Genomic DNA, 21,409 nt, shown 5'->3' on the forward strand with positions numbered 1-21,409 from the left:
AATGAAGTATTGTGGTGCTGCAGAGACGTCTACAGTACAGATCCTATCCTACAGACTAAAGAAAAAACATCTTTGTTTGGTACAGAGCCTCGCAGAAATTACACTATAATGACTTACATTTTTGAAATTCTAATATTTTTCTATGAAAATGAGAACAACGATACAAAAATGATCATTGCCCACAATATTGTGAATCCACTCGCAATATCAGTCAAAAATAATCGCAATTAGATATTTCCCTCATACCGTGCAGCCCTAGTGTCCACTGGTTGAGATGAAGAACGTCTGTGAAATTGAGCAGCAAGGTAGCATTGAAGCAGACGGCCTAACTCACTCGGTGTTCTCTTTCCCTTCTTTGTTTTCCCTGTATTCTGCTTCCTACATTATGGCTGCTTTTGAAAAGAACTGCAGCAGTAATCGTCGTTGTTTTGTCTGTGTCGAGGCCCTCCGTGAATATATTTCGGGTTCCACACAGGAAGTAATGCAGAATGTCAACTGAGTGTTTATCAGTCAAAAGCCTTGTTAACATGTTGTCTAAATTGAGTGGATCCGAGAGGAACGTGCCCAAAATCTTTATGCCAGCAATAAAAATGTCTGAAACTCTATGGTGATTTTCTTTTGCTGGATGAGTGCAAAGGCCAAAGGTTCTCAAACACTAGGGGAGACCAGGGATAGTTGTAACATTTTTGACATTTCTGTCTGTATCTTGGAGCTCTTTTAAGCCAGTGAGTTCAAAATGGGATACAAACAAATTCCATGTTTCTGCTATAAAATGGTGAAGCTGTTATTTCTGAAACCCAAACAGAATGTTCATGGTATACTCTCAAACACAAGCAGTAAAATGTTACAATTTACCCCATAGTCCGGGTTAGTAGCACCATACCCTGGGGTGAAATGTAACAAGACATGGATGGACAGGATTCTGACAAAAACTTGATGTTGAAACTTTTTTCAACACACTTTTTTACTGTGTGTGTGTGTGTGTGTGTGTGTGTGTGTGTGTGTGTGTGTGTGTGTGTGTGTGTGTGTGTGTGTGTGTGTGTGTGTGTGTGTGTGTGTGTGTTGAGAGGCACTACTCGGTCCGTCTTTCTTTAGCAAGACTGAAATTTAAGGAAAAAACATAAATACAACCAAAATATTGCTTGGGGTTTAGGCTGTAACATTTTCTAACCCAGACTTGTTATAACTAACCCAGACCATCACCTCAAAGTGTGATAGTATCAAATCAAATTGTAACTTTGTTTTAGTAAATGTGCCAATTCGATTGAGAAAAACGGTAAAACAATACCACACTATTATGTTTGTATATGTTGGACAGCTTATAGTGATTGTTGGTTGTTCTATTTTGCATGTAGGGATTTACACAGTGAACATGTGTGTGTGTGTGTGTGGGGGGGGGGTCATGTGACGCAGTCAAAACCGGAGCGGAAGTGTGGGCGGAGCAATGCAGATTTATATGGCAAAATGGCTGCGACCATGAGCAACGTGGAAGAAATTCGGAGTCGAGTAATACTGGGGGAATATAATGTGAAGAATGTAAGTCCTTTTTCAAACAAGGGTTTGGCGACAACGGTATACGTTAGCTGCAGCGTCGGGGCTCTCTGAGCTGCTGCACGGAGCCGCGAGTGGACAGAACAGTCAGTGCTGCGTGCTGTAACTTCTTATATACTGTCTATGGCTGTAACAGTTAAAAGGGTAGTTAACGTTAACTACCGTTTTCTTCACCCTGGACCCTATGTTCCTATGTTTTTGTGTCTAAGTGACTGATGGGAACAACAATCTTTGACATTGGTCCAGTATTAAGACTGGTGCTGTCAGAGTCAGCGAAACAAGCTAAGATGTAGCTAAGTTATTAGGCAATTTCCAGCTTGTATTTACCGCCACAATAGTGCTGGTTTTGCCGTTGACAGGCTCAGATTAATATTTTAAGTATCTGACAACATTATGGAAAGGATTTCTAAGGAGGTCGACCTTTCTGTTAAAGCGTAAGATCCTTTTTTAAAACATAAAAACATCTGCGAAATTGCGTTTGCTAAACCCACCAGACTCCATGTAAATAAACAGTAATTTAAGCATCGTAAAATACACTTCATTTAAAGTCGACAGAAACAAAATAAAACTATGAAAAGACGTTTTGGGTCCTTCCAGGTTTCTAACCATTACAACTGTAGTTTTGGTTGAAATAAAGACAAAGTTTACAGATTTACATGTGAAAATATGTTGGCTCTATACACGCTAAAAGTATTGTTTTTTTTAAATGGAGTCTGGTGGGTTTAGCGCTTAGAGCTGTTACTGGTTAAACAGAGCTATCTCTATCTCTGCTATAGAGATAGATATCTCTATATATGTAGGGATCCTTTCCATAATGTTGTCAGACATTTTGAATAATAGTTGAGCCTTTCAGCGCAAAATAAAGCACTTTTATTGGACCACACTGACACTGAACATTTGCCCCATAGGGTTACATTGCATCCCGGTCTGTGGCTGCCGGTTACATCGTTCACACTTAACACTGGACCAATTTCAAAGATTGTTGTTCCCATCAGTCACTTAGACGCAAAACATAGGAAAATAGGGTCCAAGTTGAACTAACTAACCACAGGATAATATAGGACTTAAAAATGTATATGTTTCAATTACCTTATTTATCTAAAACAGCTCATGGTACCAGGGATGGACTGGGGCTTAAAAACAGCCCTGGACTTTCCCAAAATAGGCCCATCATCTGGCCATTCGCCCCTAGCCGTGCACGACCGACACTAGCCAGGATGTCCTGATACTATGCCACAATACTGTAGCCTATCAGACAGGTATTCACAGCAAGTAACATCTCAAAACCAATGATGATGATTGGAGTTGTGTTTGATAATGAAGCCTCAGCCTTCAAATAAAAACAAAATATACAATGCCATTAAATCTGCATTGAAAATAAAATACAAATAATGAAATGTCACTGGCTACAGAAACCCCAAACTACACAAACTTGTAATTCTACAACAGTGCAGAGTATTACTGATCATCCTGGGACATCCTGGCACTTCCTTGCACTCTCCCTGTCATCTTTTGTGCTGCAACTATTTTCAACATGAATAAACAAATGATTTTAAAGAGGTTATTAGCAATTATTGATGATAGGCCTATAATATGTGTTGCTTTGTGTTAAAGAATTAGCATTGACATAACCTATTTAATATTTCATCAGTCATATTACACTTTTGATTCATATAAAGGCTGTGAAATGATGAAAATGACTAGGCCCTATCAACTTTGTCTGTGAAGCTTTCACAAACGACCACCAGAGGCCTGTACTACGAAGATTTGGCGTTAACGTGGTAACTTCAGGTTCAACCCAGGGTTTTCTGTATCACAACGGTGGATCAGTTGTTACTGGGTTAAATCGCCGTGGTAACTTATGCTGAACACCTAACCTGGTCGGGAGCAGGTTATGTTGGAGATTAGAGATCAACCGGTGTTATAGCACCGCCCACTGACCAATCAATACTCGATTGATAACGGCGTTCTTAGAAGATCAGAGAGAGAGAGAGAGAGAGGCTCAGAAAAGTTAAAACATTTAGAGACCGACCTGATTGGTATTTTTATGAAAGATATAGATTTTCAGTGGGGGGAATTACATACCCTATGGGCTATTTGTCGACTTCTTGAGTCGAAGAACTTCGTTTGAGTTATGTTTTTATATTTTTTTATTTGCTCTCACGATCGCTTCCCACTGCCAGGGTTGCAACTGAAATAATAGGCTAACGCAACGCAATGGACAAGTGTAATTATGGTCAGATCTTGTGCCTGACTGATGCGGAAGTGATATTAATAATTGTGATTTATGCATCTACAGCGGCGGTTATTTTTTTGCCAGCATTCCTTCCCGTTTTAGGAAGCAGCGACTGTATTGCGTTTTGCTGTCTATGGCAAAACCGTGTCTGTGTTCTTCATATTTATGTAGTATTATAGTTTGCTCTTCTTATGTAAAATATGCGGCTCTGGCAGATGTTTGCCATCTTTTATGTGAGCGCGCGCCACTGGATTGGGAAACCCTGGGTTGATTGAACTAGTTGATAACCACCGTCGTGACACAGCTTATGCAGGACCGCAGTCGTTAAGTTTGGTGAAGCCAGGTAACTGAAAGAAATCCAGGTCATTTTGATCTGGATTTATAGTACAGGCCTCAGATCTTTAACAGTTCCACAATAGTAAACACAAATAGGAAAGATGAGGAAAAACTGCACTCTGATGGAAGAAAGACAGAAAGTGCAAGCTAGGATTTTTGAGTTGATTGAGTAGCCTGAGTTGTTGATTGGCTGGAACGTGTTTTGTTGTATTTTGGTGCACAGCCTGTGCCCCTAGTGTTTGTTTGACGTTTACGACCCCCGTGTTGTCTCCCGAGACCGGGCTTTTTCACGGTGTGTTCAGGGGGCAGGCAGCTAGCGGATCAAGGAGAGATGCCTTATGATTTGATACAAAAATGAAATTGCGCTGAAACCGTGCAGGACCTCATAGTGCACCTTTAATGTTCAGCTGTACATGTCCGTTCTTCAAACCTCCCAATGGCTGAAAACTCTGGTTGTGAGGCTATAATACCATTGCAAAAATATATTGAACAGTTCAAGTAACTTTAATTAGACTAGAATGTTTGCAGCCATGTGTCTCCTTTGTTTTATTGATTGGCTGATTGTTTTTTGCTTTTAGGTTCATTCATCAGATTTCCCTGGCAACTACCCTGGCTATGATGACACCTGGGATATGCAGAAATTTCAAAAGGTACATTTCTCTCATTATTATTATTATTATTATTATTATTATTATTTGATAGCCGTCTGTAAGGAATAGGGCTGGATATCGTTCAAAAATATTCAACACCGGTACCGATACCAATGCTGTGACTTCGATACCGGTTCCTAAATGATAATTTTTACCAATTTTATTACACAAAAAGAAATTACAACATTACAGCACAAATCTTAATATTTTCCACCTCCTACTACGTGAGCCGTGTTTGTGTATTTTAGAGGTTTTCCTGTGTGTCTCTACGATGTGTAACGTTAAACAGCCAATCACAGACATTATTAGATCTTGATGATATGACTGACTCCTTAGGTATTTAAATTGGGTATTGAATGACGAGGCATTTTTCGATACTCAATACTTGGAAGGCAATTCGGTCGGTGCCTAAAAAGTATTGAATTCGGTACCCAGCCGTAGTAAAGAAAGATTAGCTTACAGTTCTCATACTTTTATATCGATAACTTCCTCCCATGCATTTTTGGAAATGAATAGATTAGAAGATACTTTATTCATCACCGTGGGGAAATTCGAGTGTCCAGCAGCTCACACATAAACACACATTCCCATACATAACACAGTTCCCCATATAAATAAATACAATGCAAATGCATACACAAGAGAGTTAAAAACTATTTCACACAGCCCAGTTCTTATATGGTCTGGTACAGTTGGTTTTTTTTGGTGGTGTTGAAAAGCCTGATGGCTGTGGGGACAAAGGATTTCCTGAACTAGGGCTGGGCAATATGGAGAAAATCAAATATCACAATATTTCTTTGACTAAATATCGAAACCGCAACGATATTGTAGTGTTGACTATTGGTGCTTTCACAAAATATTTACACAATGAGATTTTAGATAAATAATCATCAGAAATGTATAACGATATATGTGTCTGTTTCAGTTAAATTTAAAATTATTTATTCATGTATTATTTTTGCAGACAAATTCAAATGTTGAATAAATCCCAGTCAGAATATGTCTTTTGGTTATATTACTCTTATGTGACCCAGATAATGTAAAACACAGGTACACAGCCTTTGAAGTAAACCACGCACCTTTATTATCATAAAACATTGTATTTTAACATAAAACTGACAATTGCCATCAACAGCCATACTCCTTGGGAACTAAATGAATTGCGGTTAGACAAATAAACGGCGATTATGTAAAACAATTGCGATAAGATAATTATGTAATAATTGCTCCAGGCCTATGAAGATGTCCTCTCTGTTTGCAGAACTTCAGAATTGACGTAGTGCATCTGGATGAGAGCAGTATGGAGTTTGACATGGTGGGGATCGATGCAGCCATCGCCAACGCCTTCAGAAGGATCTTACTAGCAGAGGTAGCATTCAGTCGTGTTTTGCCATATCTATACACCATGTTGACATAATTTTTTTTTTTTTTTTTTTAGCTCTACATACTACTATTTCTACGCACATTTGTTTTGTAAAGGCCCTGACACACCCAGCCGACTACGGCATCGCCTCACGTCGGCCCATGTCATCTTTGTCTTGGTCTGGCTAACCAGACTGTCCCTCTCCCGGGCTGTCATCTGTTCTCTCGGCAAAGAAGTCTCCCTACGGTGGAGGAAAACTAGCCACACAAAATTGTCACTCATCTGGTAGCCTCGCATTGCCAGACCTTCCTCCACAGTGCTGCAGAGGAGGGTCTGGCTAGTCCACACAGCATCCTGGGATTGGAGAGAAACGTGCTCTGGTTTATTGGCATTTCTTTAAACGAATCACAATGGTCTTGGGTGGAGCTAAGTTCCGGACGGAGGCACGGTGCCTCTGCTAAATATCCTCAGGAAGGAACTTGTTTTGGTGGAACATGTGTACGTTCAAAAGTAGTTTTAGTCGTGCGAGAGAAAACTCCGATTGGACAGATAGTCTAGCTAGCTGTCTGGATTTACCCTGCAGAGATCTGAGGAGCAGTTAACCATAGTCCTCACAAATCCACCAGAGGTTAGAATGCCAACACAAAGGAAGAGGAAGGGGACGCACATCCAGAAGAAAATAGCGTGATCCGGCGAAATTTCTGGCAGCGATGGAGCAATCCCGGAAGTGAATGTCACGGATATAGATTACTAATCTGGCTACCAAAATGCTTTCCTTACGATGTAACGAGCGTCTGAATGAAACATTAAGTTGTTAGATTTAACTAATTTAGAGAGAGAGAGAGAGAGAGAGAGAGAGAGAGAGAGAGAGAGAGAAACACTCTTTATTTTAAATATCACTGTATAGGATATAAGTTTATTAACGTTAGTTTATTTTGTAATGTGTATGTAGAGATCTTATTAAAGACATGTTAAAATTGATATACATACACAAGTAGTGATGTATATCTTGTGTGGCAAAAATAGATAATCCAATCGTGTTTTTAGAAGGAATATTTGAACATTGCTCACCGTCGGCCCAACGAGGACAGATGGCCGCCTTGGTGTGTCAGGGCCGTTAGTGAATTGTGTATAAAGCCTAATGTGAAGAAATAGTACATTTTGTGCATCAGTTTCTAAGAGAAATGAGTCTTGGAAGTTTTTCATTCCATGCAAATATTGAGTGAGAGCTTTGCCTTATTCTTGGTTGTAGGTGCCCACCATGGCAATAGAGAAGGTGTTTATCTATAACAACACATCCATCGTCCAGGATGAAGTCCTGGCCCACAGATTGGGCCTCGTCCCCATCAGAGCTGACCCTCGCCTGTTTGAGTACAGGAACACTGGTAAAACCACACAGCGAGCCAATCACACATATGACAGTAGACCGCACCGCTCTCACTTCACTCTGCCCTAATGGTTCACCCAAATGGCCTATGAGTAGGTTTGGATAGCATTTGGTTTTCCTCATATAATATGGAATCTGCTTATCAAATCAGAATCTCTTGTAATCACGTGTGGAAGCTAATTAGGCTTTTTCAACATCAGCAAGTAACTAAAGTTATAAAAAACCTAAAACTCAAAGATTTTTTTTTATATTATATATATATATATATATATATCTCTTTTCTATATATATATGTACTCTTATGTCTTCTTATATATGTATATATATATATATATATTCTTTTCTTTTATATATATATATATATATATATTTTTTTTTCTTTTTTTTTTCTCTCTTTTTTCTCTTTCTTTCTCTTTTTTTCTCTGTCTTTTGTCTTTGTTTCTCTTTTCCTTTTTGCTGTTTGTGTGTCTGTTCTCTCTCTCTCTCTTTGTCTTCTCTCTCTGTGTGTGTGTTGTGTGTTATGTATGTTTGTATGTGTATGTGTGTATGTATGTATATGTATGTATGTATGTGTATGTGTGTGTGTGTGTGTATGTATGTATGTATATATATATGTATGTATATATATATGTATGTGTATATATATATGTGTGTGTGTATATATATATTATGTGTATATATATGTATGTATGTATATATATATATATGTGTATGTATATATATAGATATATATGTATGTATGTATATATATGTATGTATATATATAGATATATATATGTGTATGTATATATATATATATATATATATATATATATGTATATATATAGATATATATATATGTATATATGTATGTATATATATATGTATGTATATATGTGTGTGTGTGTGTGTGTGTGTGTGTGTGTGTGTGTGTGTGTGTGTGTGTGTGTGTGTGTGTGTGTGTGTGTGTGTGTGTGTATGCGGTCCCAAATATAAGCGCTTTCTGTACATTGAAAAATAGCAACAGAGCATGTTCAGAGCAGACTTCTAATAGAGATGTGACCTAGGACCCGTGGTTATAAGCTGTTGCTTTGAGTACGTCTGCTCTCTGTTTTTCCACACTGATTATATATGATGCCAACAATGAAAAGTCCAGCCAAAGATGCCATATTTGTGTGTATCCTTCCATCAAATGGAAAAATTCAAGTATCTTGTGCCTCATTTTATACCTATTTGTCCCAAGCCTGGCATGGCAGTGCGTGGGTGCAACACGAGTTTAGGATGGAGCACAGGAGAGTTTAAACATGTTCGGTTATGCTTTGTTTATTCCAGGTGAACAGGCTTCTGAGGAAGAAGGTTCAGAAATAGACACAATTCAACTGCAGCTGAAGATTAAATGCAGCAGGAACCCCAGAGCCAGCAAAGACTCGTCTGACCCACGAGAGCTGTATCTGAACCACATGGGTAGGTCTCAGCTGACGCTAGTGAACAAACAATTGCTGGGATTGTTTGCAGATACAGACTTACAAAGCGTAGCCGTGACCAGTGCATACATACTGTAAACCTCCATCTCACGACCTGAACTGCAAAATGCAGAGAAAAAATGCAAAATGCTGCTGCTGCTCGCTTTTTAACAAATCCATCTAGATGTGCACACATCACTCCCATTCTCTACACCCTACATTGGCTCCCTGTGCGTTTTTAGAATTGATTGCAAGATGTTATTGTTTGTTTTCAAGGCCTTAAATGGCCTGGCACCGGAGTATTTGTCCAAGATTTTAACCCTGCATGAGCACAACCGGTCCTTGATGTTAAGCACTTTGGATACCTGCATGTTGCTGTAAAGTGCTATATAAATAAATGTTGATTGATTGATTGATTGATTGATTGATTGATTGATTGATTGATTGATTGATACAAACGAACGAGTGATTGTTGAAAATAATCAGTAAGATCATTAAATGATTTGTGTTTATTTTTTGTCTCCCCCGTCAGTTTATTCCAGGGACATAAAGTGGGTCCCCATTGGGAACCAGGCAGACGTGTTTGCAGACGCCGTCATCGGACCAGTACACGATGACATCCTGATAGCTCAGCTCCGGCCAGGACACGAGCTGGACATTGTCATGCACTGTGTCAAAGGACTTGGTAAGAGCTTTAGATTTAAATATACAGATATTGGAAAGGTACACCGGCATTTCTATATACATGCTTAATTAGTATGATGTTGTTTTTATGGCCTATATGTGTTTCCAGAAAGTACTTGAGCATGAAAGTTTGTTCTCGATGTGATGTAATCTTAACTGGTGGTTTCTTCCAGAGCTTTGAACATTCAATGATCAAGTTGTTTTGGATGTTTGTTTCTGTAGTTTACAGGGTTTCCCCGGGTTTTAAACAGGTTTTGAACAGGTTTTTAACTTTCCTACGTCAAAGTAACGCTACCTCTAATGCTCATTGAAATGTTCCTTCTGCGCTTCAGAAAGTTTTTATTTTTTTATCCTGTGGTGTTGTGGTTCTTTCTGTCGCTAGTCCAAATATATAATTTGCTGTACTACGGCTATATATGAGACCAACATGCAACTTATTTTGCAGCCAATCTAGACACCAGTCCTATAATGCCAATGAGGAAATCGGGGAATAGTTTCAGACGATGTTTCCGGAATCTGATTTCTGACTTTCTCTTTTATGTTGTGATATACACTGAACAAAATTATAAACGCAACACTTTTGTGTTTGCTCCCATTTTTCATGAGCTGAACTCAAAGATCTAAGACTTTTTCTATGTACACGAAAGGCCTATTTCTCTCAAATTTTGTTCACAAATCTGTCTAAATCTGTGTGAGTGAGCACTTCTCCTTTGCCGAGCTGATTAGACAGCAGGATTATTGCACAGGTGTGCCTTAGGCTGGCCACAATAAAAGGACACTCTAAAATGTCAGGGATCCAGACTGCAACCAAATGGTCGCATTTTGCGACCAAAATTTGAGAGTGTGTGACTGAATTTTACATCCAGTCACACATGTGCGACCAGTAAATTTGCCCCCTTTTTTTACACGTTAAATGTCGAAATGTCGGTACCTGAGCGCGTAAGCGCAAGCTTATGTCTTCTCTGAAAGTTGACAGAGAGCAGAGCTCTGACACAAACACACACACTCGCACACACACGCAGAGGTGCAGACGGTGCAAACTAGCGACATCGGCTCTGCAGTTTTGTTGAAGTCACGCCAATGCCGATAAAGTGGTTGCAAGTATGGTTACGGTTTTTAAAAACTTCATGCAGACAGCGTTTGCTGTGATACGATATTAATGGCGAGGCAAAATCAATCGCGGTGCTGTTGACGTTACACTTCCTCTGAGACAAGCAGCAGGCACAGTGGTTTCTATGCCCTGGTGACTGACTGACAGGCTGAGGTATGAAGGCAAGGCAACTTTATTTCTACAGCACCTTTCAGCAACATTCAACAATGAAACATTAAAGAGCAATTCAAAATGGTCATGATGAAAATCAAACAGGCTAAAATATAATATACAAATACAAGAATAAGTTACAGTGAGTAAGAAATGAATAATTATTCAATTTAATAAGTTGTAGGATTTTTTAAATTTCTTTAGAGTGTAACATTCTAATAAAATAACAATGTTCTAAGTACATAGGATGAATACATACCTGTCAAGTATCCCGTTTTGGCCGGGAAAGTCCCGTATTTTACCCTTCTTTCCCGCCGTCCTCCCGTATTAGTATTTTCCCATAAATCTCCCGTATTTTAACCTGCGTTATTAAAAATAATAACAGCCCGGGCCCGAGCGGAGTAAAAAAAAAAAAAAAACATTCCCAATCTGAGCTCTGTCACTAGCCTCGCGATAACCTGCAGTAGGCAGTAGCCCATAGATATATGGGCAGTAGCTACTACAGGTACTGTAGGTGGCAGTTAGTCAGATGATGAGTGACAACGCGGGGAAAAAAAAGAAACAGAGACAGATGATGGACGCTACGACAGAGACGGTGCGCTGCCAAAACTTCTGAAGGCTTTACTATGCATTCCCCATAGCAATGCAAGTTCAGAAAGGGTGTTTAGCATGGTACGAAAGATTGTTCCAGAGAATAGGATGACGCTCTACTCTCATGTAACATGAACCACTCTGGCCCCGCCCACTACTACACTCCAAAACAGTCTTAAAGAATGCAAAGTCTGCAACACATTTGTACAATAACTCACTAAAAGAGTAAAGAAAAGTCATGTGAAATGAAGAGAAAAACTGTAAAAGAAAAGCAATATGAAATGAAAAGAATGTGTGGAATGAAAATAAAATGTAAATGTAAAGACAAGCAATGTTGTAAATTGTAAATGTTTTCAGCATTCTGCATCAAGTGGTGATTTTAGCTTTCTTGTACACCTTAAAATGTGTCTTAAAATGTGAGCCATACTGGAGCTTGGTTGGGGTTGTGGGACTGCTCGCGGTGGGCGCTGGAAAATTTCCCTTATTTTCAAATCCAAAACTTGACAGGTATGGATGAATAGGTTTGGAATTATTTTTACAAATGAAATAATTGTTTTTTAATTACATAGGGAAAGTACTGAAAGAAAGTACCGTTGGGTACTGGAACAGAATTTCAGGTATCGGTATCGATATTGGTTCAGATGCGAAAGGTACCCAACCCTAAGGGTAGTAGCCTAAACAATGCATGTTTAATTTTAAGTTTAATTCATTGTAATTGTAGACTAAAGCTGGTATATTTTGTTGAATCTTCAAAAGTGACACTGAATTTGAAACGGCACATTGTAATTTCTGCATCTATTATCAAAGTATTTATTAGTATACAGTGGAAATTTATAGAAATGTGAATATTTGGTTAGCATGTTGATTTACAGTGTTTGCCCCTAAACTTTGTGGTTGCACCCCTAAAATTTTCAGTTGGGGGCCACTGTGCTCCTAGTGAAAAAAGTTAGTCTGGAGCCCTGAATGTGCAGTTTTACTGTATTGGGGGGGTCTGAAGGGGAGGGTCTGAAAACCAGTCAGTATCTAGTGTTAGGGTTCATCTCTCTCTCTCTCTCTCTCTGCCTGACTGCAGTTCATGTCATAACCGACTTCAGTGGGCAATGCTCACATTGGATGGCGTTTGGCACTTTGGAGAGGTGTTCTCTTCACGGATGAACCATAACACCAGATACTGACTGGTTTTTGGACCCCCCCAATACAGTAAAACTGCACATTTTAGAGTGTCCTTTTATTGTGGCCAGCCTAAGGCACACCTGTGCAGTAATCCTGCTGTCTAATCAGCATCTTGATATGCCACACCTGTGAGGTGGATGGATTTCCTCAGCAAAGGAGAAGTGCTCACTAACACAGATTTAGACACATTTGTCAACAATATTTGAGAGAAATAGGCCTTTCGTGTACGTAGAAAAAGTCTTAGATCTTTGAGTTCAGCTCATGAAAAATGGGGGCAAACACAAAAGTGTTGCGTTTATAATTTTGTCTTAAATTTCATTCTTAAATTTGACTTTGTGAAACCTGTAGAAACCCTGAGTGCAAATATCTGACAGTTATACAGCTCATCTCCGAGGGAAACCTTACGCTTTCATAGGCTGCCTGCTTCGACACGGTGTACATACTGCATGTTATCAGTCCAGACACCCCAGTATGTTCTGATACTCAAGTGTTTTCTCTGTTCAGGTAAGGACCATGCTAAGTTCTCTCCGGTGGCCACAGCCAGCTACCGCCTCCTCCCAGAGATCACCCTGCTGGAGCCTGTGGAAGGAGAGAAGGCCGAGCGCCTAAAACGCTGCTTCTCACGAGGAGTTATAGACATCGAAGATGTTAATGGTAAGACAGAACTAACCTCAAGAATCTGAAATCAAATAGAAACCAACTCCTCAGATTGCACAGTGAATGGACTAAATGCATGAACTGTTAGCCTGAGGACAGTATTCTGTGAGCATGCAGCACATTTCCACTTCAGCAGCTGGTAGGTGTTTCTTTCATCTCCTATAGGAGGCCCAGGTATAATAAGTAGGGCGGGGACCATATGCTTTTGTCCCGATTCGATTCTTTCACGATACACCGGTGCTGATTGGATTTGTGTTACGGTTTTCATTTATTGCGATTCAAAAGTATTTTATAGATTTTCTTTTCCTTCTTTAAGAAGTCTTATAATCAGGATTGTCTTATATTTGGACCAATACAGTATATAAATTGCACATGAGAATTCAACTTTTTAGTCCTGAAATAATGCAATGAATAGTTTTTTCAGTCCACTAGATCGTAAGATGAACAAACTATAAAAATAAATGAATGAAATATATCTTTATAGATAAAACAGATGTTGACCAAGTTTTCCTTTTGGCACATCATTTGAAGTTTGAAAACAGGTAATAAATTGCAATATATCGAAGAATATTGCAATATAATTAAAATCGCTATAACATCGTATCGAGACATAAGTGTGATGATATTGTATCGTGAGGCCTCTGGTGATTCCCACCCCTAATAAAAGCCCCCCAAAAATCAAATGACGATATGTAAGTTTTTCAATTTTTTCCCCCCACCCCTAATAATAAGGAAGCCTTCAGTGACTTGTGAAATACAGGAAAAAATGGGTACCGGTAATGCTCCAGTTAAAATAATACATTCTCACCAGTTTCCTCAATTATATGACATAGATTTATAAAGTCCAACAGTGCCCAAGCATGAATGTCAAGATGTTGGGATAGCAGTCTGTAGTGAGTCCCTAAAGTCTGTAAATGTCATCATCTGTCTTGTTGTGTCTCCCCCGCCCCCCTTCAGGGAAAAAGGTTGCCAAAGTAGTGAACAGTCGCTTGGATACATGCAGCAGGGAAGTCCTCCGACACGATGATCTAAAGAATGTGGTGAAGATCGGAAGACTGCGAGACCATTTCATCTGTAAGTTCATATACCTTGTACCAAACTGCTTCCACCATGATGTTCAGACTAAAACAGCACTAAAAAAATCCCAGTGAATGGAAACAATTCAACAAGTCAGAAGTCAATTTTATATGGAATGCCATTTAATTTAATATTAAAGCTATAGTGCATAATAATAATAATTTATACTTTATTAATCCCGCAAGGGGAAATTACAGCGTTTTCACTCTGTTGTTATTACACACAGGCCTGAATTACACACACATGCTCAGTACTAGGGCTGTGTATTTGCAAGACTCTGGTGATACAATACGTATCACAATAAATGGGTCACGATTCAATATATTGCAATATATTTCTATACTGTGCATAAGGTGATACATTGGGATTTTGTTAAGTATAATTTTAGAAAAACTAAGAAAACTAAAAAACTAAGACATGATGTTCATAAAAGTCAAAGAAGTTTACTTTAGGTAAACAATTCAGTACACAGAAAATCAAACTTTCAGTTTGGGATTGTGGTTCCCAGGTTCTTAGTGAGCTAATGTTGATATGCAAAAGTAGGCCAAAGGTCAGCCATAGCTACTAGGGATGCAAATTATCGATCGATTAACTGATACGCGGCTTTTTTCCTGAGAATGTAAATTTCTGACGGTATCAATAGTGTCTTTAACATAAAAAGCAAAATATTGCTTATATACTGAATACAAATGCATGTTATATTGCTCAGTTGATGTTTTATTGTACCAGTTGGGATACGGTACAGATAATGGCATTTATGTAGTTTAACAAAATAAATTATGCACAGCCTGGTTGAGTTTGTCAGCTAAATTATCAGCTGTAGGTCTCTCTCACGTGAGAAGCACTGCTGACTTTACCTGCCAGTCGTTTCCAATGTAGTGGCAAGTGATTGTTATGTAGCTCTCTGTAGTCAGTGCCGTCCAACAATCCGTCGTCAGAGCCACATTAGCCGCGGCTAACTGTGTTTTTAGCTCAGCCTTCTTGTTTTTGTAGCGTGCTTCCAAGTGGGTAGTAATGGTCGCTCGAGAAGGGATATTATATCCTGGCTCCATGTAGTGTAATAACTCCCGAAATCCCTCACCGTCAGTGGTGCTAATTGGCATCATATCTTTTTCGATCATGCCGCAAATCCTCTGAGTAATGCCCTCCGCTTTCCTGTGGTCACAGACTCGCCTTCCCACCACAGCAGCGATTGTAGGTTGTGAAGGCGACAGACTTCCTCCCTGCAACATGGCTGCATGCAAGTTATGAAGGTGGTATCTTAGCGAACTCGTAGAGCTGCTGAACTTAAACGTAGTACTGCAGAGTTTACATTGGGCGTCTTTGTCATCATTAATTCATTTGAAAAGCTCCCACACTCCGCTCCGTTTTGACCGCCTCAAGTTTGTGTCGGGTCTCTCGCCGCCCGCCAGAATCTCGTGTTGCCTTTCAATTAGGCCTACGTCCTGTGGAAAACTGTCTTAGATTGCAATGTTCAGTTAGCCGACAATTAATTTAATTTAATCAAGTAAATTCTTAACGACAATTAATCGATAGTCGATTAACTGTTTACACCCCTAATAGCTACGTTGTTAGCTTCTAGCAAAAAGTCAGGAACTGCTAGGCACTGTTAGGTGAGGACACTAGTGGTGTGTCTTAAAAAAAATTAAAAATCAATATTGTGTTTTTGAAAATCAATATAGTATTGCTAAATAAAATATTGCGATACTCAAGTGTATCGTTTTTTTCTTACACCCATACTCAGTACCTATACATGCACTAATGGAGAAGTGTCAGAGTGAGGGGGGTGCCCCTGGAAAGGCGCCCTGAGCAGTTGGGGGTTCGGTACCTTGCTCAAGAGCGCCTTGGCAGTGCCCAGGAGGTGAACTGGCACCTCTCCAGCTACCAGTTTCTGTCTCCCCCACGAGGAATTCTAAGTAATGACAACAACACTGTCGCATCCACATGATACAAGCCTTCCGTGATTCCTCCGTCCACAGTTACTAGTAGCCAAGGAGGACACGGAGGATTAAAAAACATGATGGAAGCACACTGAGTTCATGAAGTGGCGTATGTGTGACACGCCAATTGGTATGCCATTATTGGCATGATATCAAGACGCATACTCGCTTTTCAGCGTGTTAATGAAAGCCGTTTGGCCTCCATTGACTTACATTACCTTGCAATTGCGTGTGAATTTACGCCGTAGCGAGTAGTATGAAACAGCAAAAATCTGCATAGGGAGTTTGGTTGGAGTGGAGGATGGGTCAAACACATTTCACATTCACCTCTTCTTCATCTTCTGAACATAGTTATACTGACAAATCCAGAGAGAGTTGTGTGGAGCTGATAGTCTTAATTAGCTTTGTAGCAACTCATTTGGCAATGGCTTAAATATAACCTTCACTAATATCAAAAAGTTACGCACTGAAGCTTTAAATGCATAAATAAATATGCTTATGAAATACTCAATCAGTGACATCACTGATTGAGGAATTTTAAACAGGAATGTGGGCGAGGTGTTTCAGGCAGTTGAGAAAAAAAGTGTCTGTGGGAGAGAACTCCATTTGAGTGAAATGGGGTTTGTACATCTATTACATACACCAAAACTATATAACGCACTAAAAGGCAGGGACCCCCCAAAAAATAAAAATAAAAAATATAATAGGGGCTCTTTTATGCATCTCAATACAGCAGTTTGTATCACTGAAGTTATCCTGTATGTCAGTTCATGGATCTCTTCCTCTCATACAGTTACTGTGGAGTCGACTGGCATCCTGGCTCCAGATGTTCTGGTCACAGAGGCCATCAAAGTCCTCATGACCAAGTGTCGGAGGTTTCTCAATGAACTGGACTCTACCGACATGGAGTGACGTGACGACTGAGCATGCTCAGAACCACCACAGAGGATCTGATGTTGACATATTCCACAGTATGGTTGATACTGTGCTCCCAATGGCTCTGTTGAAACTTATAAAACCTAAACTGGATTTTTTTTAAAAGCAGATTTTGTCATGGTGGTCAGACTTGCTTGTAAGTATGTATATACTGCTGTCTCTAGTATTTTGTATACCACCCTTGATTTTCTTCAAAAACATGCTGAATCTGATTAAAAACATCACCAATCATATCTACATGTCCTGATGTACAGTACAATAGAAATCTGCTCATTAAAACCTAATAGGAAGCACATGTAGTATTACAGGATGACAGTTCATATATTTTTTGATATAAAATTAATAAAGACTGCTTCATTATAAGTTAATACATAACTGATTATGTCAGTGTGTCAGATGTTTATCAATAAAGCATCACTGATGCAGCGTCATTAGTTCTAATATTCCATAGAAAGCATTTTCCTATCATGTCATATTTTATTTTTGCCAGCACAACCTGTATATATGTACACAGTATATTATACTTTATTTGATGTATTTTAGGGTAACTACCGCTTTTATCAACCAGGGACCCGTTTCAGGAAGGCGGTTTAACAAACTGATGCTACGTTTACAAGTGGCCGGCTATTTTCATAAACTGACATTTCAACCTCTCCGTTTTCAAAAATAACATCGTGCACAGCTGTCAGTTTTCAGAAAAGTGTTTGTTTACATGTACCCATGTATATATGCTGTCAAGAACATGCCAAACCTGTAGGTGGCAGTGTAAAGAGAAGCTCAAAGCCACGTTAGCCAATCAGAATCCAGAAAATGGCAACAACAGCAACGAATCACTTCCTCTCCCTTCTCTTCCTCGGCTGTCTAAACCTCCGTTTGTCTCAGTTTACGTGCAAACGTGCAACCAGAGTTTTCCCAAATCTCCACTCTGGCCGGAGTTTTTAGAAAGACTCGTTTTCAGAGGAGAATTCTCAGTTTGCGTGTAAACGAAGGACACAAACGAAGGGAAATGTCTCCGTTTTTCAAAATAACCACGTACGTGTAAACCGAGTCTAACCCTGACCTCTGAGTTGATTTACCCTGCGATGGGAAACCTAGTTTTCGGTTCTTCAATCAACTCAGAGTAGGTTGACTCAGAGTTAAGCGCGTGCACCACCACATTAAAAAGGCAGCATGAATGGAGCCATGATACTACGATTCACCATGGAAACAGCCACAAAAAAAAATGGTCGGCAGAAATAATCATTAACACATACAGCGAGTTTGAACATGTATTTAGTTAAAAAAAGCAACACAGCAGCTGCAATTTGTGTGGGAGAAAATTGCTGCTAGAGATAATGTTTAAGTTCCAATATACTGTATTAATATATTTAATCATAAGTATAATATTACTGGTGAAATGGCATTCAACCTATAATCTATTTCATTTAGGTGCAGTCCTGCGGGTGAAAAAGTACTGGGTACTGAGGCTGCAGCACATTAACAGAATTATAATTCATAATCTTTAATTTCAAAGGGTTTACATCATTCACCTGCAATACTGTGGAATTCCTTTTTGTAATGTCTCTTGCTGGTTTGTGTCCAGGGAACACTACAAAAACGTTTCAGAGCGAGTCACATTCTTCTGACGGCGCTTTGCTTTGCAGTGGCTTTAACAAAAAACATAATGCAACACAAATAATCTGCTGGGATGTAGAGCATGTCCACAATGGGTGACATTAGTGATATAAGGACAGATCATCTTTAATTATCTTTATTGTGACTGTTATTGCCAATGTTCATCACACCCCCAACCGGCATCGTCAGACACCGCCCACCAAGAGCCTGGGTCTGTCCCAGGTTTCTCTCTACAAGGGAGTTTTTCCTCACCACTGTCACACTAAATGCTTGCTCTTGAGGGAATTACTGGAATTGTTGGATCTTTGTAAATTATAGAGTGTGGTCTAGACCTACTCTATCTGTAAAGTGTCTTGAGATAACTCTTGTTATGATTTGATACTATAAATAAAATTGAATTGAATATGGTTATGGAGGCTACATAACTAGGAAGAAAAACGATATCGCAAAAATGCATCTATAGTCGGTCCTCAATATCATCTCCCGACATACGTTTAACTCCCTGAGAAGTAATACAGCTTCTTCATTAACGGGATTGTCAACAAAAGGAAATGCCGTTTTGAGAAAAAAAATTCTTTATAGTCTGCTTAACACGGTTAATAAACCAACACTGTTTTTTTATTCATGCAACTAACAAACTGTGCTAAATGTGCCTGATACAGACTGAATGAATGAATGAGGAAATGAGAGAATGCTGTGTCAGAGGGAGGAGACAGAGAAGAAAACCTGCTTGTGAAATGAATCGCCTTTTTGCTGGGCTTACCATACTCAAAAACTCATCAAAATTGGCGCACAAAAATGGCTCGCTGGCGCCCCCTACAAAACTTAAAAAATTGAGCCCCTGCTGTACGTTTAACATAGACTCATGAAACGTGGTACACAGATGTAGCATGTCAAGACGTACAAAAAAGCTCATTGGAGCCATACCCTTAACGCAACAGGAAGTCCGCCATTTTGAATTGAAAGTTTGAAATTAGTGCGATTTTGGCCATTTCCACATGTTGTACTTTAATGAACTCGTCCTAGAGATTTCGTCCTATCGACTTCAAATTTGGTCTGTGCCATCTTCAATTCAATTCAATTTTATTTATAGTATCAATTCATAACAAGAGTTATCTCGAGACACTTTACAGATAGAGTAGGTCTAGACCGCACTCTATAATTTACAAAGACCCAACAATTCCAGTAATTCCCCCAAGAGCAAGCATTTAGTGCAACAGTGGCGAGGAAAAACTCCTTCTCAGGAAGAAACCTGGCACAGACCCAGGCTCTTGGTAGGCAGTGTCAGATGGTGCTGGTTGGGGGGGTGATGAACAGTGGCAATAACAGTCACAATAAAGATAATGGATCAGTGACTAGAAATAGTAGTTGTAGTAGTTCATGGCACTGCAGGGTGTCACAGGACGTAGCAGGACGTAGCAGGGCGTAGTAGGACGTAGCAGGGCACTGCAGGGCGTAGCAGGACGTAGCAGGGGACTGCAGAGCATAGCAGGTGTAACAGGACATAGCAGGGCGCGCAGCAGGACCAAGGCGACAGGCTGCAACCATGATTTAGGGGCCACCCTAATACAAGGAAACATGCTGCGCGAAAAGAAAACATAAGGACTCCAGGGAATAAGCTCCCCAGAGCTAGGTTAGTAAAAGGCATATCTGGGACATGGAAGCACACAGATGGAAAGAGAGAGGAGAGAGAAGCTCAGTGTGTCAAAGGAAGTCCCCCGGCAGTCTAAAACTATAACAGCATAACTAAGAGAGACATGTTAAGGAGAGGAGCCTGGTCGGGCTAGAACTCTCCCCAACCGGATCGGGCTGTACTGGCCTGTCTCCCTTTACTTTGATTGTATCATTGATTATATGGTAGATGAATCTGACGACTATGAAGAGAAGCAGGTGGGCCGGGTTAGGCGGACGCTGCAACTTCTCACTCCCTAACTATAAGCTTTATCGAAGAGGAGAGTTTTAAGTTTACTCTAAAATCAAGGGGGTAAGCTTCGCTTCAGAACTCGAACCTCCTATGGCGCCATTTTGATGCTACAAAGAGATCACCTCCCGTTAGCATTCCACTGACTAGCATACATTTTAGCGCCACTTTGACAGCGAATAACTTTACATCTGAAGCGTTTAAAGACTCTATTTGTCCATTGTTTAGTTCTAAAGAAACACGACAACGTATAAAAGGCTCCATTACCTTGTACCTCACGTTATGGTTTTTATAAAAATAGGCTAACGATTGTGTCATAACCAAGTGACTTACTGTCGCACAGTAGAGGACAGTTTGGACTTACATTAGCTGTTTAAGTTTAATTACTAATGTTAACTAGCATGTTAGTGATCAATAATTAGCCTGTGCCTATGTTATCTCCTTACATATACCTACACTCTCCGTCTCTGTAAGATTGGGAATGATTGAGATTTCTCTTGGCACAGCTACCAGAAGACTTCACACTTTCAGACAGGTTGCTCACGTCACATCTACGTTGTCTCTCTCAGTTGGAGGCTGCGCATTAAAGC

General features: G+C 39.7%; 1 protein-coding gene across 1 annotated transcript; it reads left to right on the top strand.

Annotated features, from left to right (window-relative positions):
* The first annotated feature begins 1,413 nt into the window (after window positions 1–1,413).
* On the top strand, window positions 1,414–17,652 carry polr1c (RNA polymerase I and III subunit C). Its single transcript, XM_039783841.1, has 9 exons — window positions 1,414–1,536; window positions 4,702–4,773; window positions 6,035–6,142; window positions 7,389–7,521; window positions 8,835–8,966; window positions 9,498–9,650; window positions 13,179–13,328; window positions 14,289–14,405; window positions 17,142–17,652. Exons 1-9 carry the CDS (start codon window positions 1,465–1,467, stop codon window positions 17,258–17,260), a joined length of 1,056 nt encoding a protein of 351 aa, XP_039639775.1. The 5' UTR covers window positions 1,414–1,464; the 3' UTR covers window positions 17,261–17,652.
* Window positions 17,653–21,409: the final 3,757 nt, after the last annotated feature.

Source organism: Perca fluviatilis, chromosome 19, assembly GCF_010015445.1.
Source record: "Perca fluviatilis chromosome 19, GENO_Pfluv_1.0, whole genome shotgun sequence".
NCBI classification, from domain to species: Eukaryota; Metazoa; Chordata; class Actinopteri; order Perciformes; family Percidae; genus Perca; species Perca fluviatilis.